Raw genomic sequence first — 24,245 nt, forward strand, 5'->3', positions numbered from 1 at the left:
CATGCATTGGGCAAGAGGTGCTCTTTTATGCCAATCTTATCTTGCACAGCAACTATGCAACTTCCAGTATCACAGATCACACTTGTGAGAGTAGGGAATTGAGCTTTCTCAGCAGGTGGCTCAAGACCTATATAGTACTTCCTTATAGAGGTGGACAGAACAGTCACAGACCTCACAGCTTTCTTAACTACGTGTTATCTTCCCAATACTCTAACCCACTCTTTTCTGCAACAGCTGAGATAGCAACCTCACTCTCATGCATACCTCATGTATGTGTGCGCACAATCCCTTAATGCTTATTTCCACTGATATCCCCAGGAAGAGGGAGAAATCTGCTCCACTTGTTAGACTCTTTCTTTCTTCAGTTCAGTTTTTGGGAGGTGCTGTGATCCTGCAGCACTAGATAATGAAATGGGGTGGGGAAAGTGTTTCACATGTGGCTAGAAGAGCTCCTGCTTCATGGATCCACCAGCTAAATCCCCGTTCCATGGGTAGGATGCAGCAGCCACAGACACTACTGCAGCCCATAAGCAGTTTCACTGCTACTCTGCACTTGGGAAGGGGGGACTCTTCTCCTGCCATTGTTCTGTGTACCAGGTGAGCAAAGCCCACTTACTCTGGCTTTACCCAGACTGAATGCAGGGGAAGGCTTTTGCCGTAAGGCAGCACAACAAATGTTACTTCCTATGTTATTCAGAAGTTAGGGGCATCTTTATAGTCTAGGAATTATTTTGTGGAAGTCCCATGGCCTGTGTTGTACAGGAGGTCAGACTAGATGATCAATGATTCTTTCTGGTCTTGGAATCTATGAACTGTTGTAAGAGAAGCCCAGAATTTGTAACTTTGTAGGTAAAAAGCCTTTCAGTTCACTCCTCTTTATGTAATATAAAAGTCACTGAAACCCAAGATCACAAAAATCTGTGACCTATTCAGGCAATTGCCTGAGGAGTCTGTAAAATGTAGAATTATTCGTTTGTTTTGTTGGTGTATAAAATAGGTGTAATGCAACACCTTGGCCACAAGGTGTCAGCATTGGGTAAACATTCACTACTGGCTGGGTATATGAGTTTATCTAAATGGCTGGGTTTAGAGCTTTAAAACTCAGACCAGTCAAATGTGGACAAGAATTTCCACTGGGTCTCTTCTGTGTGAGCGGCAGACTGAGGGGCTGAATAGCTTGAAAGACTGTAGATGGAGATTTACAACTCAAAGAGTGGTGTCCCAAACTCATTACCATTGTTCAGGTTGTGCCTGCATGTATTTGAGCTCCTTGCCTTCTCCGGCAGTCTTGTCTAACCGATAACATGTTTTCATGATTATTTTTTTAGCCCTAACACTGGCACTTCTTAGTGAACTTAATGGGAGCATTAGCCAATGTCAGGACTGCAAACTCAGCCCCCTAGTCCCCTTCCTTCCAAAGTCCAGGACCTCTGCTCTAACCCCTGTGCCCTCCTCTTGTCTAACAGCATTTGTGTGTATGTGACTGATCTGTATCTGTGATAGTTGATATGAGGCAACTGGAAACCTGTGCTGGTCTTTTCCACCCTTGCTGCATTTTACTTTTGTTTCTGCAGATGCTGAAAAGGGCTGCCATTTTCTTCACATCTTGTGTTGTGTTCGCCAGAGCTACAGTCCTTATCTAAGTGAAATGGTGATGCATCATGTCCTGAACCTGCTGGAGAGAAACAGTGATATTGTCAGCACCATGGAAGGATATTACATGGCTTTCTGAAAAGAAGAAATAAGATACAGGACATCTGTTTGTGTATGGTGCAGGCAGAACAAAACTTACCCCAGTAACCACATTGCCAGAAAAGAGTCGGAAGAACCCAACAATGACCCTGAGAAGCTGGCTTTGTGTGTAATATAAATTGGAGAAGGAAAATGGGATGTTGACTCAGAAATGCTATTGGTTCCATCTGACTCTGATTCCTTGAAAAAATACATGCCTCACACTTTGCTTTAAAGCCCATGCTGATTTCAGCTATTCCAGGAATTAAAATATACAGGGATCATTACACAGTGAAAGTTATAGTGCAGGATTGATCCCACAGCATCCAAATATCACAGTCTGATAGGTGCAAGCTACCTGAAGAAAACATTCTGAATACAATCACAGTTCTTCCTCATATGCTTCTCTTTCTCCAACCATAGTACTTCTAAGAGGTACAGCCTAATGGCACCTCTATGTGCATATGCTGTATCAGCCCTATGTTGCTACTAATGAGATCATTGGTTATAGTAGAAGTCTCATCTGGAGTCATATTTTGGTTTAACGACATTGTGACCTCTCTCCATGTGAGTGATATGCTTTCTAATAAATGTTCTCTAAGTAGATTTGTCTCCCTTTTTAAATGTGTGTTGTAAAGACCAGTGAAAGGCACTTTCTGATACCTTACATGCACTGTATGTAGCCATCATTTCATCAGTGTCAGCATGATCTTATGCCCATTTCCCCAGTTCGCACGTGGTGGGGGGGGGGGGTTGGGAGCAGCAGCCAGCTGGGAGGCAAGGGTAATATGTCTCCTAAGAGCATACTTACCTCCTCTTACCTCCCCACAAGGAACAACCTAACCCATTGCTTGTAAAGCATGTTTGAATCCCTCCGGCTATTAATGCAAGTTCTTGTTGATTAATTTGGACCCAAATTAAGCTCCTGTTCTCGCAAATCAGCCTAATTATTACTTCATATTTTTTTAAATAGCTCTTAACATCACAAATACTGAACCGTGAAACAAAGAGTTCATGGAAAAGAGCGTGCCAAAACCATGAGACTGGTGCAATTCCCTGACTTCCCATCTCCCCTCTTTTTGCTTGCTCTGCATCCTTGCCACAGTTAGGAAGCTGGCATCACCTCTTTGTGCTTGGATTGGGACTGAAATTCGTAGAATGACATTGAAAGAAAGCTAGCACTGACAAAGCTAATGGGCAAGACATTTGACCAAGAATAATTAAAACTCATATGTATGCCCAGGTTCAACCCCCAGTGCTGCTCAGCATTTAAACCTACAGGACTGGTTCCTCGAGGCTTGTTCTAACTAATCTGTTCCATTAATGGAGGAAAATGTCTTGAACTTGAAATAAGTAAAAAGTGCTGCTTGCGTCTTTCCTCTGTCTCCCACAAGTAATACTTGAAATAGCAATCTCCCCAGAGCCACAGTTCGCAGTAAAGCCCTGTAAGGATCAGCAGAGCTGAGAAAAATAAACCATGTGTGTGTGTGTATTTGGAGAGCCAGCAAGTGGTATGTGTCTTGGTTTGGTGTTACATTATGCGCTTCGTTTTGAAATGTGGCTGAAGTGGGATATAGGCAAATAGGCATGATGAAACATGTGGCATTTGCATTCAGATGTCTATAGAAAAATCAGCTTTAGATGGTGCATGTGTCCTGAGTGTAAAGCTATGTTTGACTCACTACTTCATCTATTTCCCTGCCTACTGTGGATCTTGACTGCCAATTTCCCAGTTGGCTGTTGCTATTCCTTGCATTATTACTATTTGTTTTTTGCTCAACATTATATGCCCTGTCCCCAGACCTCAGCATATGTTCCCAGACCTCAACAGGTGCAGAAAGGATGTATTTATTCCCAAGGAGATTGGATAGGGGGTTAAAAAAGAATCAGAACTGTCTGGGAGACATTCTTATAAAAAAAGAAGAAGGCAGGGAGTGGAGTCCAGGTCATGATTCAATCAAGTAGGAAAAAAATCGGGCTTGATTACAGCTGTTCCACTAAAATAAATCTGTCTGATCTAAGCCCCAAAGCGGGAGGGGCATTTTATATTTGTTTTCAGCTCTGATACTAATCAATTTGAAGGGGTTCAGTTTTAAAAAATAAAGGCTACCCATGGAAGAATAAAAGGCATAAGGATGTCTGTTCCTGGCTTAGAGTCTGAATCCCCCTTAGTAGTAACTGAATATTTAATAGCCATTTCACCTAGGCTATTAAATGGCCCCCTACGTGAAATGAGTTTGCAGAGCAAATGGGGGTAGTTTTTGGGAAGAGTGTTAATGGGGATCAGTAGATTACTCTCTTTAGTGGACAAGCGTTAGGCATCACAAATGCTGGTAACTGGCCACCTCTGCCTTAGAGACCTAAGCTGGCAGGTTGGTTTGGTTGGTTGGTTTGTTTTGTTTTTAAACCATTCCACTGTGTTAGCAGATGGTAATTCTGCTGATAAAGGATTAAATGAGTACTGCTGGCTTGCTGAGAAATGTGTTGGGCTATGCTGCCTGGGTAAAAGGGAAGTGGGACTGGTTATCTGGGGAGAGAGAACTGAGGGTGTGGGCTGAGCAGTCATTGGGGAGGAATTCTGCAAGCAGCTGAGCCTTGTGGGGAAGGATTGGGCTTGGTCTGGTGTTTCAGTATTAGTCTCTTTAAAATCAAACCCCAGAAGTGGGGTAAGTTTTGATCCAGTCCAACTTGTGTAATCTGTTTGAAGCAGCATGGGGAAGCCTTATACTCACTGCATCTGATGCACATCTTGCAATAGCCATCCCTGCCTTTTGTTATCTGCAGCCTTGACTTCTGCAATCCCCCTTCTTAGGGCTATACCTGAAGTCCACCTGAAGCTCCAGCTGCTTGTTTCTTGAGTACTGTGAACTAGTCTGAATACAGTCCTATTCATGTCTCTGTAATGGCTTCCTGTTCATTTCTCTGTGTGATTCAATATGTTTGTGGTGATCTTTAAAGTCCCTTGACCTGGACTAGAACTTGGTCATTTACAAATATCTCTTCCCAGGCAAGGCAGGTGAGAGTAGCTTGAAAGCACATGGCATTGGAATCTGTTTGAGTGGTCTGTGCTGGCATGGCAGAGCTTTCTAAATGGAAGAGCCTGCCACTGGAAATCTCTTGTCAACCAAACTGGCATTCTATTCACTGGAGGGTGCGGGGTGGGGGGAAGGTGTGCTCTTAACTCAAGTTAGCCAAGTGAAGGTGAAATCCTAGTGATTACAAGGCAGGGTGTAGCTTACAGCTGAGTTAGCAGGTCAAGTTAAAGGTAAAGCACATGAAGCCTAAACCTGACCTGCTATGGAGGAGCCTATTGGTTAACTTGACCTGTTAACGCATGTGAAAACTACACCCTGCCTTGTCTTCACTAGGATTTTACCTTGAGTTAGTTAAATTGAGTTAAGAACACACCCTTTTTTCCCCTAGTAAAGACAAGGCCTCAGAAGCTGAGGCCAGGCCTACGCTACAAATTTATATTGGTATAATTATAGCTCGGGGTGTGAAGTAGTCACATAGCTGAACGACGTAGTTGTTCTGACCTCACCCCCGGTGTAGGCAACCCTCCCATCAACATAGCTGCCGTCTCTTGGGGAGGTGGATTAACTACACCGATGGGAGAAGCTCTTCCCTGTTGACATAGCAGCATCTTCACTAAAGTGTTAGGGTGGCACAGTGCCACTGCGCTGCTGTACATGCAGACAAGCCCTAAGTTTGGTGAACTTCAGGGCGAGATCCATTGGTGCACTGGTTCTGGTTTTGTTTTATTAACCTGCCCTGCTATAGCACCTGTCATCCAGGAACCTCAATATACTTTACATGCCATAATGAATGAATCTGCACCACACACTGTCAAGCAAGCAGATGGTGATCAAAGCCCCATGTAGTCCACACTAAGGGCCCCCTTCTTTACGCCTGATCTCTGTAGTTATCCAATGTCGCATCATGTAAATTCTGTAGCAGCTTCAATGGAGATTTTTTTTGTTTGCATGTAAAAGTGAATCATCTACTTAGGATAATATCCATTGTGTGTTTATGCTGATTTTTTAAAATTCAGCAATGCCCCTGTGTGCTGCAGAGGTCTACAGACATTGGAGAAGTTGGTAATGGGAAGCTGGAAATTTAGGCAGCTGGGTTGGGATGTAATTGAGGCTTTTCTATGCTGGAAAGTTGTAAAGCTTTGTTTATTTACACTAACTATACTAATATAATTAATTTCCCAGTGTGGACACAGTACACCAATATAAAGGTGGCTTATACAGGTATAGTTTATTCCCCTTCCTGTATGGGAACAGGAGTAACTATACTAGTATAACTGTCCACACTAGGGCTCTTAATGGCATAACTACACTGGTTAAAAAAAATCTCATCCCAAATCAAAATAGTCTGTTAAAATTAAAACTTAGGTTTAGACTAGGCCTCACTGTGGTGGTGTGGGGAATTTAGTGAAAGCACTTTTCTTTGTTTTTGTTCAATTAAAAATCCTTTAGGCAACACAGTCATTAGTAGCCTGCTATGGAGCTGTTTCAAAGGTGATACTTTAAGTGGGCTTGACGAGCATGAATTCATACTCTGGGACTGCTGGATGGCCTGGTTCCTGTTTCCATAGAAACAATTAAATTGGCAAAAGCCAGGTAAGTGTAATAGGTTTTTAAATCAGTCAGTGTTTTTTACCTTGTTTTCCAGTGATCAAATTTCCATGGAAACTGCCTGGGAATTAAAATTAAGGAAGGGGGGGGTCAGGGGAGGGTTCAAAATATTCAACTGTTGACTGTGTATCCATGGAAGTGGAAGTTAGCCACCTTTCTGGAGGGAAAACAAAGGATAAACCTCTGTGCCACTAACCCCCTACCTTTGGTCAGGCACAAGGAGAGCACCTGAAATTAGAGTTAGGTGCTTTGTGATCAGAGTGGGCCAGTGGAGAGTGGCATTTTGCTAGCTCTGCCTGGGTTTAGGTTCAGTGGCTATTAATCTGACTATACAAATAAGGGAGAAAGCTTTCTACAGGTGATACAGGATTTTTTTTAAAAGTACAGGCAATTCCATATTATAAAGGAAGGCTGGCAACCCAAAATATAACTTCTTAATTTTATCTTCAGACTATCCACCCTCAACCTGCCAAAATATAAATACAGAGGAGAGGGAGGATGGGCTTGTGGTTAAAACATGGGATAGGGAGCCAGGAGCCTTAGGTTTTCTTCCAGGCTCTGTCACAGGCTCCCTGTGAGATTTAGGGCAAAACACTTAATCTGTCTGTCTCAAGATGTGGATTCTAATCCCAGCTCTCTCTGATCTACTGTGTGACTGAGTTAAGTCACTTCCCCTCTCTGTGTCTTTGCTTGTCTGTTTAAGCCCTTCAGAGTGTTGTGTTTGGCTATGTACACACTACATCTGAGTGACATAATGTATACTGATGTATGGGGTGTGAATAAGCCACCATCTTGAGCGACTTAAGTTACACCAACCTAAGCGCCAGTGTGAACAGCGCTATGTTGGCTGCATCAGTGCAGCTGCGCTACTGTAAACTCTGTGTTGTAGCTATAGCCTTTGTGTTGCTTTACTTTACCGTGCCTAGCACAATGGGACCCTAATCTGTGCTGTGGCCCCTGGGCATTTGTGTAATACAAATAATGAAGAATAATTTATTATAAATTGGAGGCAGAGTTCTAAATGGCCTCGCTCTCCAGCCTCTTAGTTGGATTATCAATTTCCATGAGGCAGGGACCTTGTCTTTACACAATTACACACAAAAACACATCATCCAGTAATTAGGAAATCCAGCAACACCCATAATTCTGGCATTTCCTAACTTTTGAGTGCTTGACTTTGTAACCGTAATCTTTTAATGTAATTTTTGGTATAATTCCCAAGTTGTTTTTTTTTTAATCACATGGGGGGGGGACAAAAATTCCATTTTGTAACATTATATTGACACTCAGCTGGGTCATCTGCAGGGTTCAAAGCTGTAGATCTGCCACTTCGGTAAGGGAGTAACTGATAGCAGTAGTAGACTGTTATCCTCTCTTTGGACCAGCACTACCAGGGGCATGAGACACTTTTCAACCACATTTCACAGATATTTGCTGAGAGTAGAGGAAAGGTGAGACTCCTGAATCTTGAGTTCCATTCTGGGCTCCAGAGGGAAGTATGTTTCAGTGGGTAAAGATTTTGTGTGCCCACTTTCCCCCAAGCTTGATCCCCCTTCTTCTCTACCCCTTCCACCCTGTCCCATTCCTGCTTTGGCCTAGTCTCCTTGCCTATGCCGTCCCAGTTTCTACTCCTCAAGCTTCTCATTAAAGTCTCAGTCCCTTTTCCCAGTCTCTTTGCCCAACCAGTCCTAGTTCTCTTCCACCCCTCCTTTCCTTTTTCCTTCCTCTAGCACTGGTTCACTGTCCCATTCTCCTTGCCTGCTTCTAGTTCCCAGTCTTCCTTCCACTCATCCCAATCCTCTCCCTGCCCCAGGTCTGGCTCTTGTCCCCTCAGAATTCAAATGCACCAGCTTCCTCAGTGCCTTGGCAGTAGTGGGTGGTTGTGAGAACACAGGAGCGACATGTGCCTGTGCTTTCAGTTGAGCTGCCTGGCCTTAGCCCAGCCAGTAGCAGTCCAAAAATGCAACTACAGGGACAGTCCTGCTCAGTTCCCTGCAGTCCAAGGCTGGATGGTTCTTCATGTGGATGGAATCTTCAGAGACTTTTAGCTGTGAAAGTCTAGGAAGTCTCTTCTGCATAAATGCAATCTGTAGTTTTTCAGAGGCCTATAACTCTGGCAAATTTGGGCAGATTTTCACAGGGATGGTAAAGGCGCATCCCTGACACAAAGGCCACCCCCCTGCCAAATTTTAAGTCCCTGGGCCGAAGCATGGGGTTCTACACCTTTATAAAGAAAAATCACCAGAATTTAGCATCAGCAAAAAACATTTTTCTCTAGTCCCATTCTTAGAAATGGCTGAACCATTTGGACTGAAATTTCAATAATAATAATAATAATAGCCTGAGGCAGACACCCAGTATGGGAGATTTCAGCCCAAACAATTAAAATTTGGCAAAGTTCTATAAGCAACTGAAAACTTATAATGGGGAGTGTCAGGCAACCTTAATAACAAATGGTGCTACTGGTTACACCTGTAATTATATATGTAATGTGTAGTGTAAAGACTATGCTGGTCTATTAACAATAAAATACAGGTTGAGATGAGCCTAACTTAAGAAGATCCCTATAGACTAGCAAGTAGGATACAACCAAGAATTAAGGAATTTACTAGAAAAAGAAATAACCAGAGGAATTATTTTCTGCAAACACAGAAGCACTGAGGAGCATGGTGCCAATTAAGATGGCCCAACAAGCTCTGCAAATGCTTGGATCCAGCTCTTGTCCTGGCTTGCTTTTGGTGATTATTTAGTAGAAAAATGGGTGCTCCCCTTCCAAGAACAGGAACTGCACCACTGTGCCAGCTCAGTCCGGCTTATGGGAGCGATCTGTTTATGGGTCTGCAAACTTGCTAGGGCACTTGTATAGCTTCCATAGTGGGCGGGTGGGTGGGACTGAGCCATCCATGTGCTTTAGAGGATTTAGTGTTGTTGCTATTTTTTTTTTTTTGCTCATCCATTTTTAATTAATGTGATATAAAGGGGAGCGGGAAGGGTAGCCCTGCTCTTACCTTTGAGGCACTGATTCAGCAAGGTAATTAACAACATGCATAGCTCCAGTAAAGACTACTCCTTAAAATTAGGCACATTCTTCAGTTACTTGCTGAATTGGAAGTTCCTCCTCATGGCAAAGATCCTGCTAAAAGGAAATGAAGAACACTGAAGTAAAAGAGGAGGACAGACGTCCACAAATGCCTCTCTTAATGATAGGGTCATGTAAGCCTAGATTAGGGTGACCAGACATTTTTCCCAAATGTGAAAAATTGGGACAGGAGCTGGAGGGTAATAGGAGCCTATGTAAGAAAAAGACTCCAAAATCGAGACTGTCCTTATAAAATCGGGACATCTGGTCACCCTAGCCTAGATCAGCTCCCTTGTTTCCTGAACCTGGATACTTTAATTGTGTTCTTTCTTGGGGTGAGGAGTGTTTGGAATTGTCTTCCTCCAGCTCCCTGCCCAAATTAAACCATTCAGGCCCCTTCTGTCTGTAATTCTCAAATGGTGATATGCCTATAAAAAACTTGACAGTTGGGGTGCTGAGCCCTCTGTCTGTCATGCTGACCAATATTGTCTCATTGTTTCCTCATAGTCCCCTGTCTGTCTGTATCCATCTGTTGTCTCTTGTCTTATACTTAGCTTGTAAGCACTTTTGGGTGGGAAGCATCTTTTTGCTCTGTGTTTGTACAGCACCTAGCACAATGGGGCCTTGGTTGAAGTCTGCATCTCTCAGGCATTACTGCAAAACCAATAACTAGGGACAATCCTAACAGGAGCAAAGTGATAGCAATAGGAATTCTTATAGATTCATAGATACTAAGGTCAGAAGGGACCATTAGGATCATCTAGTCCGATCTCCTGCCCAATGCAGGCCACAGAATCTCACCCACTCACTCCTGCGAAAAACCTCTCACCTATGTCTGAGCTATTGAAGTCCTCAAATCGTGGTTTAAAGACTTCAAGGAGCAGAGAATCCTCCAGCAAGTGACCTGTGCCCCATGCTACAGAAGAAGGATTGGAAGAGGCCCTGGAGGAAAATTCCTTCCCGACCCCAAATATGGCGATCAGCTAAACCCTGAGCATATGGGCAAGATTCACCAGCCAGATACCCAGGAAAGAATTTTCTGTAGTAACTCAGGCCTAATGGCCTGTGATGGGATGTTAGATGGGGTGGGATCTATTTACCATGAATATTTAAAGATCAATTCTTGTTGGAACGTCCTAAAGGAAGACTATCCTCAGAAATACAGACTTAAGCACAAAAAGACACTACTTACGGCAAGTCAACATTTAAAACCCTGCGTGGGTGCAGCTGCACCACTGAAGTGCTTTAATGAAGACACTCTATGCTGATGGGAGAGAACTCATCCACCTCTCCCAGAGGCGGTAGCTGTGTTGACGGGAGAAGCTCTCCTGATGACATAGAACTGTCTACACCAGGGGTTAGGGTAGTATAACTATGTTGCGCAGGGGTGTGGATTTTTCACACCCCTGAGCGACGTAGTTATACCAGTTATAGGTCTGTAACATAGACCAGACCTTAGCCTTGGTCAATATCTGGCTTATTGCAAATAAGTAGCTAACAAGGCTGCTGGCATCTGAAACAAGTAGTATGTGCTAAAGGCAACAGTAGTTGCATTCTTTTATCTTCTCTAATTAGAAGGGAAGCAATGAAAATAAGGAGTCAATGAGACTGGAGTAATGCAAAGTTTATCATAAACCATTGGGTAAATTATATAATACAATGTCATTCTTCTTCTCTCCCCTCCCCCCCCCCCTTTGCATATACAGTCGTGCCTCTTTACTATTTCTCCTGCCCTGCAGGGTACCTCTCTCTTTTTCTAAAGAAGTTATTTGTAGGGCAGGCAATCCCCAGGTGGACTTTTAAAGGACCAGTCAGGACTATACTTCCTAATTTCTCTCTCCCCTTGCTATTATCAGTGAATTCAAAAGTTCATAATTTTGAGATGCAGTTTGTAAAGAAATGCTAGTTTTGGGGGTTGTGCAAGTCTGTCCTCTGTTCTGAAGAAATAAAAATTGCACAGGCACATTCCTTGGATGGATTCAGTGCCAGATGCCAGTTTGGCATTGCTGCCTTGCGTGCAACTTGAGGCTTTAAATATAAACCTTAACAGGTGCGTTTTGTGGACACAACACCTCTAGGGACGAAAAATGTTTGATCACTGAATGATGGAAACAGCTCTAAAGAGAACATCTGCCATCAACCTATGCAATATGGAAAGAGCTCAACATGATTCATAACGTATTACTAAGGCTCTATCTAAGCTAGGGACCTTACAGCGGCACAGATATACTGCTGCACCTGCACTGCTGTAAGGTCTCCTGTGTAGCTGCTCTATTGCCAATGGGAGAGAACTCTCCTAAGCGACCGTAGCTCTGTCAGCAGGAGAATGTCTCCCACCAACATAGCGCTGGCCACACTGGCGCGTCTGTCGTGAAACTTATGTCGGTCAGGGGTGCATTTTTTCCACACCCCTGACTGACAAAAGTTTGACTGACAAAAGTGCTAGTGTAGACGTAGCCTAAGTGTCTGTATACAATGCTTACTGGCAGCATGTGCACAACTAGAAGCCCGGCATCTAGTGATGGAGGGAAAGTGTCCTCTAGTTCAGAGATCTACAGTTTTGGAACAAAGTCTTTTGGGTGGCATCCCTGTTGCCACCTGTGGGCCATGGCTTAGACCATAACTCTGAGCACAGAATCATAGAAGATTAGGGTTGGAAGAGAACTCTGGAGGTCATTTAGTCCAACCCCCTGCTCAAAGCAGGACCAACCTCAACTAAATCATCCCAGCTACGGCTTTGTCAAGCCTGACCTTAAAAACCTCTAAGGATGGAGATTCCACCACCGCCATAGGTAACCCATTCCAGTGCTTCACTACCCTCCTAGTAAAAAAGAAAAGGAGTACTTGTGGCATCTTAGAGACTAACAAATTTATTTGAGCATAAGCTTTCATGAGCTACAGTTCACTTCATCGGATGCATTCCTGAAGTTGATAGATTTCCACTCCATACGGCTAAATTCAGTGCCTTGCATAATGACAGGTTTCAGAGTAGCAGCCGTGTTAGTCTGTATTCGCAAAAAGAAAAGGAGGACTTGTGGCACCTTAGAGACTAACAAATTTATTTGAGCATAAGCTTTCGTGAGCTACAGTTCGCTTCATTGGATGCATACCCTCCTCGTGAAATAGTTTTTCCTAATATCCAACCTAGACCTCCTCCACTGCAACTTGAGACGATTGTTCTTTGTTCTGTCATCTGCCACCACTGAGAACAGCCTAAGTCCATGATGTCCATATGCGTGAATCAAATAAACCAGGCAGTTTGGCAATCAGTAGCACTGTCTCCAGGTGAGACAGGGCACCTTCAACTGGGACTGCTAGAAAGAGTCCAGTGCTTTGTTTTCCATGAGATTTCCACTTCTGTGTGATCACACTCTTTTTTTCAAACAATACATGTCCTGCAATTTAGTTTTCCAGACCAGCCTGGTGGGATTGCATTTTCCAATGGTTTCCTTTAATGTATGGCAAATTCTGACCTAGGGATACTGTTCCTCCTCATAGGCTGATTACCAGGGCAACTGAAAATAAAAAAGGACAGTTGCATAGGGAGCAGAGCATGCTTATGTGCATCTAGCCACACAGTGTCACTGTGCATGCAACCTGGAGTCCCCTTGTGATCCTCCTCTGGGAACTAAAAATACGTTCCTTTAAAGAAACGTGACATTGAAGATCATCAGACTCTACAGACAGTGGATCACCTTCAGCATATGATTGGGAAAATACTAGCGCTCTCCAGTGTCGAGTAATACATATTACAGGCAATGGGACTCCCTTATAGCTGTGTGCTTGTGATTATTGTCATTTAAAATCCTGCTGTAGTTTCCTTAATAAACTTTTCATAAGGTTTTAAATTATACATTTTACTATTCACAGTTCACCCTCTACATATTATAATCTTTTGGGTGTTGGTAGCTCGGGTATTTGAACTTCTCCAGGGCATACAAAAAAACAATTACTATTAGATGTCAGAGTGTAAATTAATAAGAATAAGGCACAAGGAAAGACATACATGAATTTAAAATACACATCTAGAATCTAAGAAGCTATTAAAAGAATCAATATACAGACATACACAGGCAAAATTGGAAGAAAATTCACAGCAAGGAAAATGTTAATAGATTTTGTTGTAATAAATATGGATTAATAACACATTGCTCTTTTCACCACTGGATCTCAAAGCACTTTACAAAGGAGGTGGGTATCGCTGTCCCCATTTTACAGATGAGGAAACTGAGGGACAGAGAGGTTAAGTGACTTGGCTGAGGTCAGTTAGTCAGTGGTAAAGTGGAGAACAGAATCCATGGGTCCTGACTCTCAGACTCCAAATCAATCTGCTACATTGCAGCTGCCTCTTGTAAAATTGCCCTTTGTTTAATGTTTGAGGAAGAGAAGTATTTTTTTTTGCCATGTAACTAGATACCCTCAAAACCTTGATAACAGTGGGAACGAATCAGGACGTACTTAGATGAAGATCAATATACAACTTGCTACCTTTATCACAAAGGGAACATGCACTTAGGAGGTTTGAAATACCCAGGCTCTAGTATAATAAAACATGAAGGCTGGAAAATAGCTTTAAGTAGTGAAGAGGTTAAGCTCTGAGATAGTTGCTTTATACGATGTTAATCTATAATTTAAGTAAGATGGATGAAGCTGCCCTGTTATAATGTAAGTAAAAGCTTCTCTAAGTCATTGACAAATGACTGCAAGCTAGGAGAATGGTTTCTTCAGTTCACAACCACTATATTAAATCGATGCATGTGAGCTGATGGCATGTTCTACTTGGTGCTGCTAAAGCAGAGCTCTTTGGTGGGTAGGCTTCTGGGGCATGCTGCCATGTTTATGGTGGGTGTGGGAAAGCCAGCTATTCATGGACTTTCCTCTCGGAACCACCCCTGACCTGACATGCCCAGTATCCATGTTAGCTGGGCCTTTTAATCCCCACAGCGAGCCTTGGTTTGAAATTAAGGAATCTCCCAGGCAGTATGGGATACAGTTAATACAGAAAGGTGGAGTTTTGTTTTGTGTGTCAGAATTTGAGGTTTGAATGATAAAGACTCTTCAACTTTTGTGATGTATATAGAGAGACATAGTTTTTTAACACGGCGGAAGAACCACACAGAAAGCAGCCTTTTTAAGAAGTCGTGGTTTATTAATACAGTAGCTGAGCTGGGAGCATAACAAAGGTTCTGTGTTGTGTTATTGTATACCAGAGCCAAAAAAACCCTAAGGAGCATATCTCTAGCACCATGCCTGGGGGATTATGTATGCAACTGCTGTTGCCAATAATGAAGCGTGTGGCTAATCAGCCATTCACAGCACTGAAATGTTGCCCCTAGGGACGGATCCTAATAGGTGCTCTTCATACTCCTGAGGTACTGAGCGTCTTTAAATCCCATCCTGGTTAATGAAACATGTGGCCATTAGGCACTTACCAAAGTTGGACCCTAGATTTCCAACTCTGGCAAAAAGAAGTCAGGGAAAATCAAAGTTAAGGCTGAAGTGCTGTCCTTAACCTGCTCTGTTGTGTCTAGCATCCCTGATAGGGTAGGCAAGACTAGCCATTATGCAGAGGAACTTCCCTTACCTGCTGCAATATGCTATGCATAATAAGTGGAATTAAAAATGTATAACAAAAAGAAGTCTATCCTGTGTTTATTTTCTCACTGGTTTCCTGGTCATAGGCTTTTAATTTACACATCAGAATCTTTTTTTCTTTTTGTTTTTAAACTACAGCTCTTCCTGAAATCTGAAAAATCAAGCCCTGTTCCTCCTCTGAGACCATAACACAAAAAGATTCTGGGATCAGCATCTAGCTGTAATCAGAGCAGAATCCAGCTCGCTCTCCCACTGTTATATGGGCTCTGAATTGCCTGGGGCTTGGGGGATTTACACCAGCTCCTGCAGTCTCAAACTTGAACCCCAGCCAATGGCGAGGTCTATAAGTCCAGCGCTGCGGTGGCGCAGCCGTACTGGCATGGCTGCTCTGCTGCAGCATGTGTGGTGGAGATGCTCTATGCTGACTGGAGAGAGCTCTCCTGTTGGCATAATAAACATGCACCCACCTCTGTGAGCGGCATAAGCTACGGCGGGGGAGACACTCTCCCGCCAACATAGCGCTGTGCCCATGAATGCTTAAGTCGGTGGAACTTGTGTCGCTCAGGGGGGTGGAACATTCACACCCCTGAGGACATAAGTTTTGCCAACATAGGCTGTAGTGTAGACAAAACCTAATCTTGGTATGAATCCTGCCTCTTCAGACCCATTCTAGGTTTAATAGTGTGTGGCTACACTATAGGCTCACACGAATTGAGTCCATTAGGTTAACTTTTCTTGATTCAGGCTGACGTGACCATACTGTAAACTAACAATTGTGTGTCACAGGATGCTGTCACGCCCTGCACAGCACTGCACGTGACTTATGTTAGATGCAATGACTTCTGGAAGAACATATCCCATAATTCATAGCATGACTGCAAACAACACCACTCTAGGAATACTTTCACTGGGTATTGTGGGAGAACCTGTCTGCACTCACTGGGGAATATGGGTGGAAAGATCTAAACCCAGGAATTTCTACAATCCATATAGTTCTAGGAAGCCATGCTCCTCATTTTATTATCTGGCCTGCATCACAACTGGTGTCATGGCATGGATCCCACAGAGGGATGACCTGCACCCAATATTGGCAACTTTCATAGAGCTACTTTCAGTTTAGTGAAAGGCAGTGGAAGTAGGTGCCATGATGTGGGGGAGAGGGGCATTCCTGCCGCAGTTGATTCCCCAAAGCAGGTAGGTATGATGCTGAACAGAGAACATGCCAGGAACATGTACACATAGGCACTGACTTTTGGTTTTCCTGGTGGGTGCTCCACCCCGCTCTGCCCTGAGGCTCCGCCCTGAGGGCCTGCTCCTGCTCAGCCTCTTCCCATGAGGCCCCGCTCTTGCTCCGTCTCTTCCTGCCCATGTTCCCCACCCCCTGAGGCCGCACCACTCACTCCTCTCCACCCCTCTCCCCTGAGCGCCTCCTGCCAGCCACTCGCTGACCAGTGGCCAGCCCTGGGCCCGAACGACTGTGGCTGGTGGATGCAAAGCACCCCCTATTTTTTTTCATGGGTGCTTGAGCCCCAGAGCACCCATGGAGTCGGGCCTATGCATGTAGAGCTGCAGGAAAGGCCTCTCCGGGGCAAGTGGGTGCCACTTCTAGTACTGGTCCTGGGCCCGGAAAGGCAGGAGTGCATCATCATGGAGATAGAGGATGACCAGCATCTGGAGCTTCTGAATGAGGAAGGTCACACCAGCCATGCAGCACCAGAACATGAAGATGAGAGTTGCCATCCTGGTCCAGAAGCACATGTGCCTGTCATTCTTTCGAAGCAACCACTCCCCAATTGCTACAGATCTGTGGGCCACCAGGCTGGGGTTGGCAAGTCAGCTGTGGATGTTGTGGTGATGTATGTCTGTGCTGCACCTACACATGGGGACAGTGACCAGTGTCCCTGATCTCACAGTAGGCATTGAGCTACCCCCTCAAAAAGTGAAAATGGGTCTATCAACAGGAAAGAAAATTTTCATGATGCAGGTCTTGGTCAACATGGGTAATGATAGAAGTTAGCAATAGAGTGAAGGGACTGTGATACGATGTATACCCCATCCTGGGTCTCACATGAGTTAAGTGGTGCTGAGATTTCAATCTGTGCTCCTGGACAGTGGGCCAGGCCCAGTTAAAGATGAGTTCCAGCTGGGGAAGGAGCTGAGTGGTTTGTATAAAGAGAGGAAATCTTAGGAGTGCAGGGGAGCTATAGGGAAAAATCTTTGTAGTCCTCTGAGTAGTATAGTCCTTTTCCCTATACGCTGAGAAGGGATTACCTCAGGTCAAGTAGGGGCACCTGAGTCCAATTAAGGGCTGCCTGAGGTCTTTAAAACCCCCCTCCTCTGGTAAGAGAGGAGGAAGAGAGAGAAACTGTTGTAAGAGTCTGGCCTCCTTCCTACAGGAGGGACAACTAAAGCTCAGTGGCTGTTTAGGGGAAGGACTGATACTCCAGGGCCACTGACAGGACGGGGGTGCACGCGCACACACACCCTTCATTCATATTTGTGAGTTTTTCTTTTGTGTGGTGGAGGAGTATTCCTTGGGTCTGCTCCAGGTCTCCCTTGCACATACTGATAAATAAACACCAAGAAGGAAGTCAAAGGCTGCCCAAAATGGGGCTGATTTACTCCAGGCCCTGCCACTGCCAGAGGGGGAAGTGCTAAGCCGAGGGAGATGGAGGAGGTGCTTTTCCACAGGGATGTTGATACCCAGGAAGGTGAGAGACTTCACAGTGATCTGGCTGGAGGGCTGTGTAACGAGAAGCGGCTGGAGTGCCCATTGGCGGAGGGTCTTGATGAGGCAAGCCTGCTAGGCCCCAAGGAAGGCACTGGGGTGAGTGCACTCCTCTACAGGAATGTTTGCATCTTCAACATCCTCAAAATGTAAAGGAGAATTGCTTTTATTTATTTAAAAGGAGGGGAAAAAAAAAAACAATTCACAGGTGCCTGTGGCCCCATTATGCTGGTGCAAACTGTAGCTATAAGGTTCCTCTGTACATATGCCTTGTGGAATGTTCCCAGCATAGCTGGCCTCACCAGCAGGCACAGATGCAGCAATGGTGACTGAAGGTAACTGAACTTTCAACAAATAATGAAATGACTGCTGCCAGCCTGTTGCTGGGTGCATGGGGGTGCTGACACCCCACTTCAGCTCTGTCTGAACTTTCAGCAGTTTGGGTACATGCAGCCTTTTAGTCTTAACTCACCCCAGAGCTCTGTGTTAACTATTTAAGCATAGTCTAGACCGGACTCCCAGCTCTGATGTCCCACTGCAAGGTGGAGACATCACTTTCTGGAGTTGAGCAGGTCCCTAAGTTGCTCAAGCTGTGGCATTTCCTTGACTTCTGGTGCAATGGAAGGTTTCTTTCCCTACTCTTCTTTGCCCAGGTTCAGGCAGGCTTGTGACTGGTGATGACTTCTATTTCAGCAGAAACAACAAGGAGTCCTTGTGGCACGTTAGAGACTAACAAATTTATTTGTCAGTCTCTAAGATGCCACAAGGACTCCTTGTTGTTTTTGCTGATACAGACTAACATGGCTACCACTCTGAAACCTGTCACCATGCAAGGCTTTTATTTCAAGGACTGTCTTCCATTACTGATCAGTGCTTATGGTAACTAAGACAGCTGTGTGTGTGGGGGCCCTCTAGAGTCAGATGCTTCATGTCATCTGAGCTCCCCTTACTGAGGAGCAAAATGGAGGGTGTTTGTGTTGGGTTTTTTTTTTTTTTTTTCTCCTATCCTACTCTCTAGAGAGTAACTAAGGGTTGATATGTTCTCGTGCTGCTTCTGGAAGCCAAAACCCTTCTATTGTTGCCAACCACAAATGTCCCCAAGATACCTTGAGAGTGGCTTACAAATTAAGGGTTGGTTTTTGTTTTTTTTGTGTTGCCTTCTGTGGAGTGTGGGGTTTGGGTGTGTGTTTTTTTGTTTTTTTTTAGCCTTTAGTGTGCACTTTGGTCACATTTTCCAGCTTTGCTTTGTAACTATGAGGGCTATTAATGGTAAAGAAAATAAAATTCTCACTTAATCACACGACTGTAGTAGCTAGGGCTTTAAGCAAAACACCAAATATCATAAACTATTGATAAAATCCCAAGAACTGGCACCACTGTAAACATTGTGCTGGTTTGGCCTAGGTGCACATATCTGAATGGTCTTAGATATACACAGACAGTTCAGGATTTGGAGTTGACTGTCCAAACAAGTCAGTCAAGCTCCTAGCCCTATAACTCCTCTTCCTTCTCTCCTGTGCCCAGTCTCCACTGGCACCTTGGGTCCCAAGCATACAGGTTAGGCAGGCAAGTTCACTTTCATTTTCTGTGCTGCTGACTGATATGAGAGGGCTGCTTTTCAGAAGCCCCAAAAAGGGCAAGGGGGTTATAATTTTATTATCCTTTATAATACCATTGTGCCTAGAGGTCCCAGTCTGGGATCAGGCTCCTATTGTGCTAGGTGCTGTATACACATGCAGTTGAAAAACAGTCCTTGTCCTAAACAACTTACAGCCTTAGCAAGGGGAGGACAAGCTGTTACTCTGAAACCATCCTGTTTAATAAAATATGTAGGGCATAGAGCATGGTGGAGAGTGTTAATGAATGAAACCATAGGGGAAAGAAGGGACTAGAGCAGAGGAGGAAACTGGATATTGATGGACTGGGAACTGTGGATGGACTGGGTAACAGGAGAAAGAAAAGTAAGCAGGTGAGCACAGTTATTTCACAGGTTTACCCCAAAACTGCCAAGCAGCCTTGGCCACAAGTCAATAAAATATCACTGGGAAGAAGGGCTAGAAAAGCAGCAGGAAGGTGAGGAAAATGCAAATTAACAAGAGGGACAGCAAAGGGTTAGCAAGGGGGCGGGTTGGGAAAATATTTTTGTGACAAATAGTTACCGAAAACTCTTTTCTTAACTAAAGCTTGAACTTTTGACAAAATTGACTTTTTTTGTGTTTTTAAAAAAAAAGTCAATTTTGTTGGAAAACACTTTTGACCAGTTCCAGTTAGGAATTGTTCGTGTTTGTGTGTTTTTTTGTTTTTTTTTCTTTTACACAACACTGTTGTTAAAAAAAAAAAAAAAAAAAAAAAAAAAAAGTGACCCAAATAAATAACAATATGCCTGGCCATTGCTATGCTTATCAATGGATTATTTAAATGATATTTACATCTTCATAGAAGAATTTTCTTTGTTTGCTCTCCACACAAGGGACTCTTTAGCTAGACTAAACAGAAATGGTTTCTAATGTAAATAATTGCTATCCATGCCTTGCAGAGTACAAGGAGGATTAGAGATGGGTTGTCCTGTGAAAGCAGGAGGAGAAGGAGGTGAGAGTGAGTGGAATTAAAGTGGGGGAGCCAATAAGGTGAAATGAGATCAAATTAACATAGTGAGAGGCCATGCTTCCCTTCTGGCCTACTGCTGTGCATTGATCTCATGGGTGCAATTAGGCCCAGAGTTTGCTGCCTAGGTGGAATTTAGTGGCAACCCCACACAGCTAAGGGCAATAGCAAATATATGCTGTTGAGATCATAGCATTTTCTGCTGGCCCATCTGGTCTGATATACTTTGTCTGGAAGCAGCTGATATCTGCTGCTTCACAGGGAGGTAAAACCCAAACACCTTCCCCACCTCTCTTAGGTACCTAATTCAACTGTGCGGTTGGGGGGAAGGGTTAGATTCCTGCTTCACCCCAGCAGAAGCAAGCTGCCTCTGTAGGTTTGCTTATACCCATTATTTTCACTCTTTCTACTGAGACTGTAAGATCTTTGGGGCAGGGACTGTAACTTCTTAGGTGTGCATACAGCACCTAGCACCGTCAGGCCCTGCTCCTGATAGTGGGTTCTCATTTGGCTGCTGCAATACAAAATAATAATGGCTTAAGGAGTCCAAATCTGAGAGATGTTCTTAAGGCCTGGATAAGACCAGCTTTCTTAGGTGGATAAGTGTAGCCTAGTGGATGGAGCACTAGACTGGGACGCAGGGGGCCTGGGATCTATTTCCAGCTCTTCCCCTGGCCTGCTGGGTGACCTGGGCAAGTAACTTCCCTTTTTGGTGCTTCAGTTTCCCCATCTGTAAAATGAGGATAATGGTACTGACCTCCTTTTGTAGAGTGGTTGTGACCTACTGATGAAAAGTGCTGTATAAGAGCTAGCTATTTAGTTCTTTGTGGGCCAGAAGAGAAGGCATTATACAAGCCTTCTCCCCACCTGGCCACAGCCAGAGACTGCAAGGTTACAGGTCTGCATCCACTGATGCTGTCGGCAATGATACAGGGTCTGCCTTAAAAGTTGCTTGTGGAAACCTAGTATGAAATTGACTTTCACACTTTATTAAACTTTAACCCTTTGCTTTGAATTTCCAGGATTTTGAATATATATTGCTTTGTAATGCCAGTATGCTAACATGTTCATTATTTATATTCTAATCATATACAAAAGTGTACCGTTTTAAAGGTGCACATTTACAACCTTAAGCCTATCGTAAAGCTTTTATAAAGGAGTTGATGCATAATTTTATCTTTCTAAAGGGTTTTTTCCACCTTGGTCTGGGCACTTTCTTGATCTGTGGCTTTTTGAAAGATCTGGGGTATTCATGTTGTATGAGTCAGTCTGTGCAGGGGTAAAAACCTTTGGTGACTACTGAATTTGGCAATGGACTAATGAAATCTATAAAGATAGCCAAAGGCAGCCAGAGTATTTAACTTCCTTTTTTGAGGTGACTGTCTCCAAAGTAATCATATGCATTAGATCTTGTGAAGCTCTTGTGAATAAAAGCATTCTGAAATTTCTAGGGCAAGCTAGCTTTTAAATGTGACTGGGGGAAGTGAATATTAGACCTCAAAGACCTTAACCAATATGGGTTTTCAGGAAGCTGGAGAAACAAGCTTGCTTGCCGCCCTCTCAATTCTGTCCCATCTCCTGTAACCATAGATCAGATCTATGCAGGTCAGCCTGGGGCCAGTGCAACAATTCTGTCTGAAGGAGGAAGGATGGTTTTGCACTTCTAGCTCTTGACTGGGACATGGGAATGTTGCTCCATACCCAGCTTGTCTGCAAATGTCGTGTGACTTTGGGCAAGTCACTTGGGGTGAAGTTCCAAAAGCAATAGGGAACCATTGAGAGCTTTTGAAAATCCTACCCTTCATCTGTTTGGGCCTCCATTCCCTACCCCCTGAAACCTGGCCACAATACTAGTTCCCTTGTCTGTTTAGACTGTAAGCTCCCTTCGTCTTGGTTTGTAATGTGCCTAACAAAAGGGGACTTCTTTCTCAGTTGTAATGCTAAACGAACAAGATCTTTCTCCTCCTTCCAACTTCTTGAAGTTTCACAATGGAAAGCCTGGTGTATTAGAACTAGGGAGAGCAAGCTGTGTCCTCATGATGAGATGTCATGGCAGCTCTCGGAGGAGGGTAAAGGTAAACTGAGGCTCCTAGAGGGGAAGCAATATACCCAAGGTCACACAGTGGATCAGTGGCCAGAGGTGGGAACAGAAACTATCCGTTCTGCTGTCCAGGCAGCTGCTCTAAGGACTAGTCCCCACTCCCTCTCCCTTTGCTTCGCGTCCTGCAGAGGGGTGTTAGCGGAGCTTGTAGCTCTTGTGCCTCTCCCTGGGGATCGGAGAGCTGTTACTGCTCCAAGGGAGAACACACAGCCAATCCCCAGCTGGACCAGCCTTTCCCCACCGCTTTGACTAGGATTTCAAAATGTAAATGCCTCTGGGGTGTCTCGAACAACACCTGGGCAGGGGAAACCCTCACCTTCTGGTCTGGTGGGCGAGACCCCAGCCCTCCTGCTGTCTCTGGGGGGGCCTCTACTTCTGGTTGCCTAGAGTGCTGGGTGGGGGGAGACCCCCCCCAAACCCTTCCTTGTGCTATATCTCTTGGGGCCTCTGGGGGAGACCCCACTGCCTGCTGTCGCTGAGGACCCTATACCCTGGCGGGCTGGCGCTCGGGCTGGGGCCTGCCGCCCCCCCACCCCTCCCCCGTTTCTCTGCCTGGGAACCTGACCCCTCCCCTGCCGCCTGGCAGCGGCCAGACCCTCCCCTCCTGCCCAGCCCCTCCCCGCGCCCGCCGCGCACGCCGGCCCCTCTCCCTGCCCGGCCCGCTCTCCGGCCGCAGTCAGAGGCGAGCGCTCGGTGGCAGCGGCCCGGCAGGGAGCGAGCGAGCCCCGGAGCGGAGCCGCCGGAGCGAGCGCGGTGGGGACGGGAAGGGAGCCGCGCACGCCTGCCTGCCGCTGCGCCCCGGGGAGCAGCTCCATCCCTGCCCCGCTCGCGCCGCGCTTCGGTCCACCGGGGGCGGCGGCGGCTGGAGGAGCCGGGGTGGAGGGCGGGGGGGGGGCAGCGTGCCCGGGACCGGGGGCGCAGGAGATACAAAGGAGCGGCCCGTGCAGGGCAGGCGAGGGGAGAGACCGACACAAGGGGGCATCCTGCCACAGGGAGCTAGCTCCCCGCGGGCTGCGGAGCCCCCCAATAAACCCTCCAGGCAGACCCAGCTGGAGACCAGCCGCCACACTCCTCCCCGCGTGGAGGGCAGCAACCTGGACACTGACGCTGTGTGTTACCTCCCGCTCCCCAGGGGAATCTATCCCAGCCGGGGAGCGAGCCTAGCTCTTGGAAGCAACTGAAAACACTTCTCCTCTCTTCCCCTCCCCCTTTTTTTTTTTTTCGCGGAGGGAAAAATCTGGGCAGTGTTCGTTGTCATCTCCCTCCTAAATATTAGCGATTTCCACCCAAAGAGGGTTAAGTCTAGGAAATAAACCTACCAAGGGGAGTGAAATCTAGGGGAGGGGAAGATTTTTTTTTTTTTGGAAGGAGATCCACGCCCCCCTCGTCCCGTTTTTGTTTGGTTTTGTTTTTTGAGGACATTTAAAAAATTCTTATTGTGCAGGGCACAGGTTCCCAGCTTCCTAGGAAATCCTCTGGACGGTGAGGAGCTGATTTGAAAGAATAATAATAATACAAGGATACAGCTGGGCCCTGTTTGCTTTTCCTGGTTTTTGTGTGTGAAGATGCTGTCCTATAGCGTGCTGGACGCAAATGTGGTGGATGTGGAGAAAAGGAGAAACCCTTCTAAGCACTATGTGAGTATAGACAAGTTGACATGCTTACCCTCTGATTCATGTTGCATGCTGTAGCAGGGGTAAATCCTATTATAGGAGCAAATGTGTTAAGAGTCATTTATTGCCCCATCATTCAACAGATATTTGC

General features: G+C 45.2%; 2 protein-coding genes across 6 annotated transcripts in view; both read left to right on the forward strand.

Moving 5' to 3' along the window:
• Positions 1–2,335, forward strand: part of STN1 (STN1 subunit of CST complex) — a 66,744-nt gene extending 64,409 nt beyond the window's left edge. For both annotated transcript variants that reach the window (XM_084634688.1, XM_084634686.1), the window contains one exon: positions 1,575–2,335. In XM_084634688.1, coding sequence (XP_084490814.1) covers positions 1,575–1,643 — 69 coding nt within the window. In that variant the 3' untranslated portion in view covers positions 1,644–2,335. The remainder of the gene's footprint in view (positions 1–1,574) is intronic.
• Positions 2,336–23,181: 20,846 nt separating this feature from the next.
• SH3PXD2A (SH3 and PX domains 2A) overlaps positions 23,182–24,245 on the forward strand; it is a 383,399-nt gene continuing 382,335 nt past the window's right edge. For 3 of the 4 annotated variants that reach the window (XM_084634156.1, XM_084634159.1, XM_084634158.1), the window contains exon 1: positions 23,414–24,118. In XM_084634156.1, the coding sequence (XP_084490282.1) occupies positions 24,047–24,118 (72 nt within the window). In that variant the 5' untranslated portion in view covers positions 23,414–24,046. Of the gene's footprint in view, positions 23,235–23,413; positions 24,119–24,245 lie in introns of those variants that run through there. The other variant, XM_084634157.1, reaches the window with a different exon arrangement.

Source organism: Lepidochelys olivacea, assembly GCF_965140295.1.
Source record: "Lepidochelys olivacea isolate rLepOli2 genome assembly, chromosome: 7".
In the NCBI taxonomy this organism is placed as follows: Eukaryota; Metazoa; Chordata; order Testudines; family Cheloniidae; genus Lepidochelys; species Lepidochelys olivacea.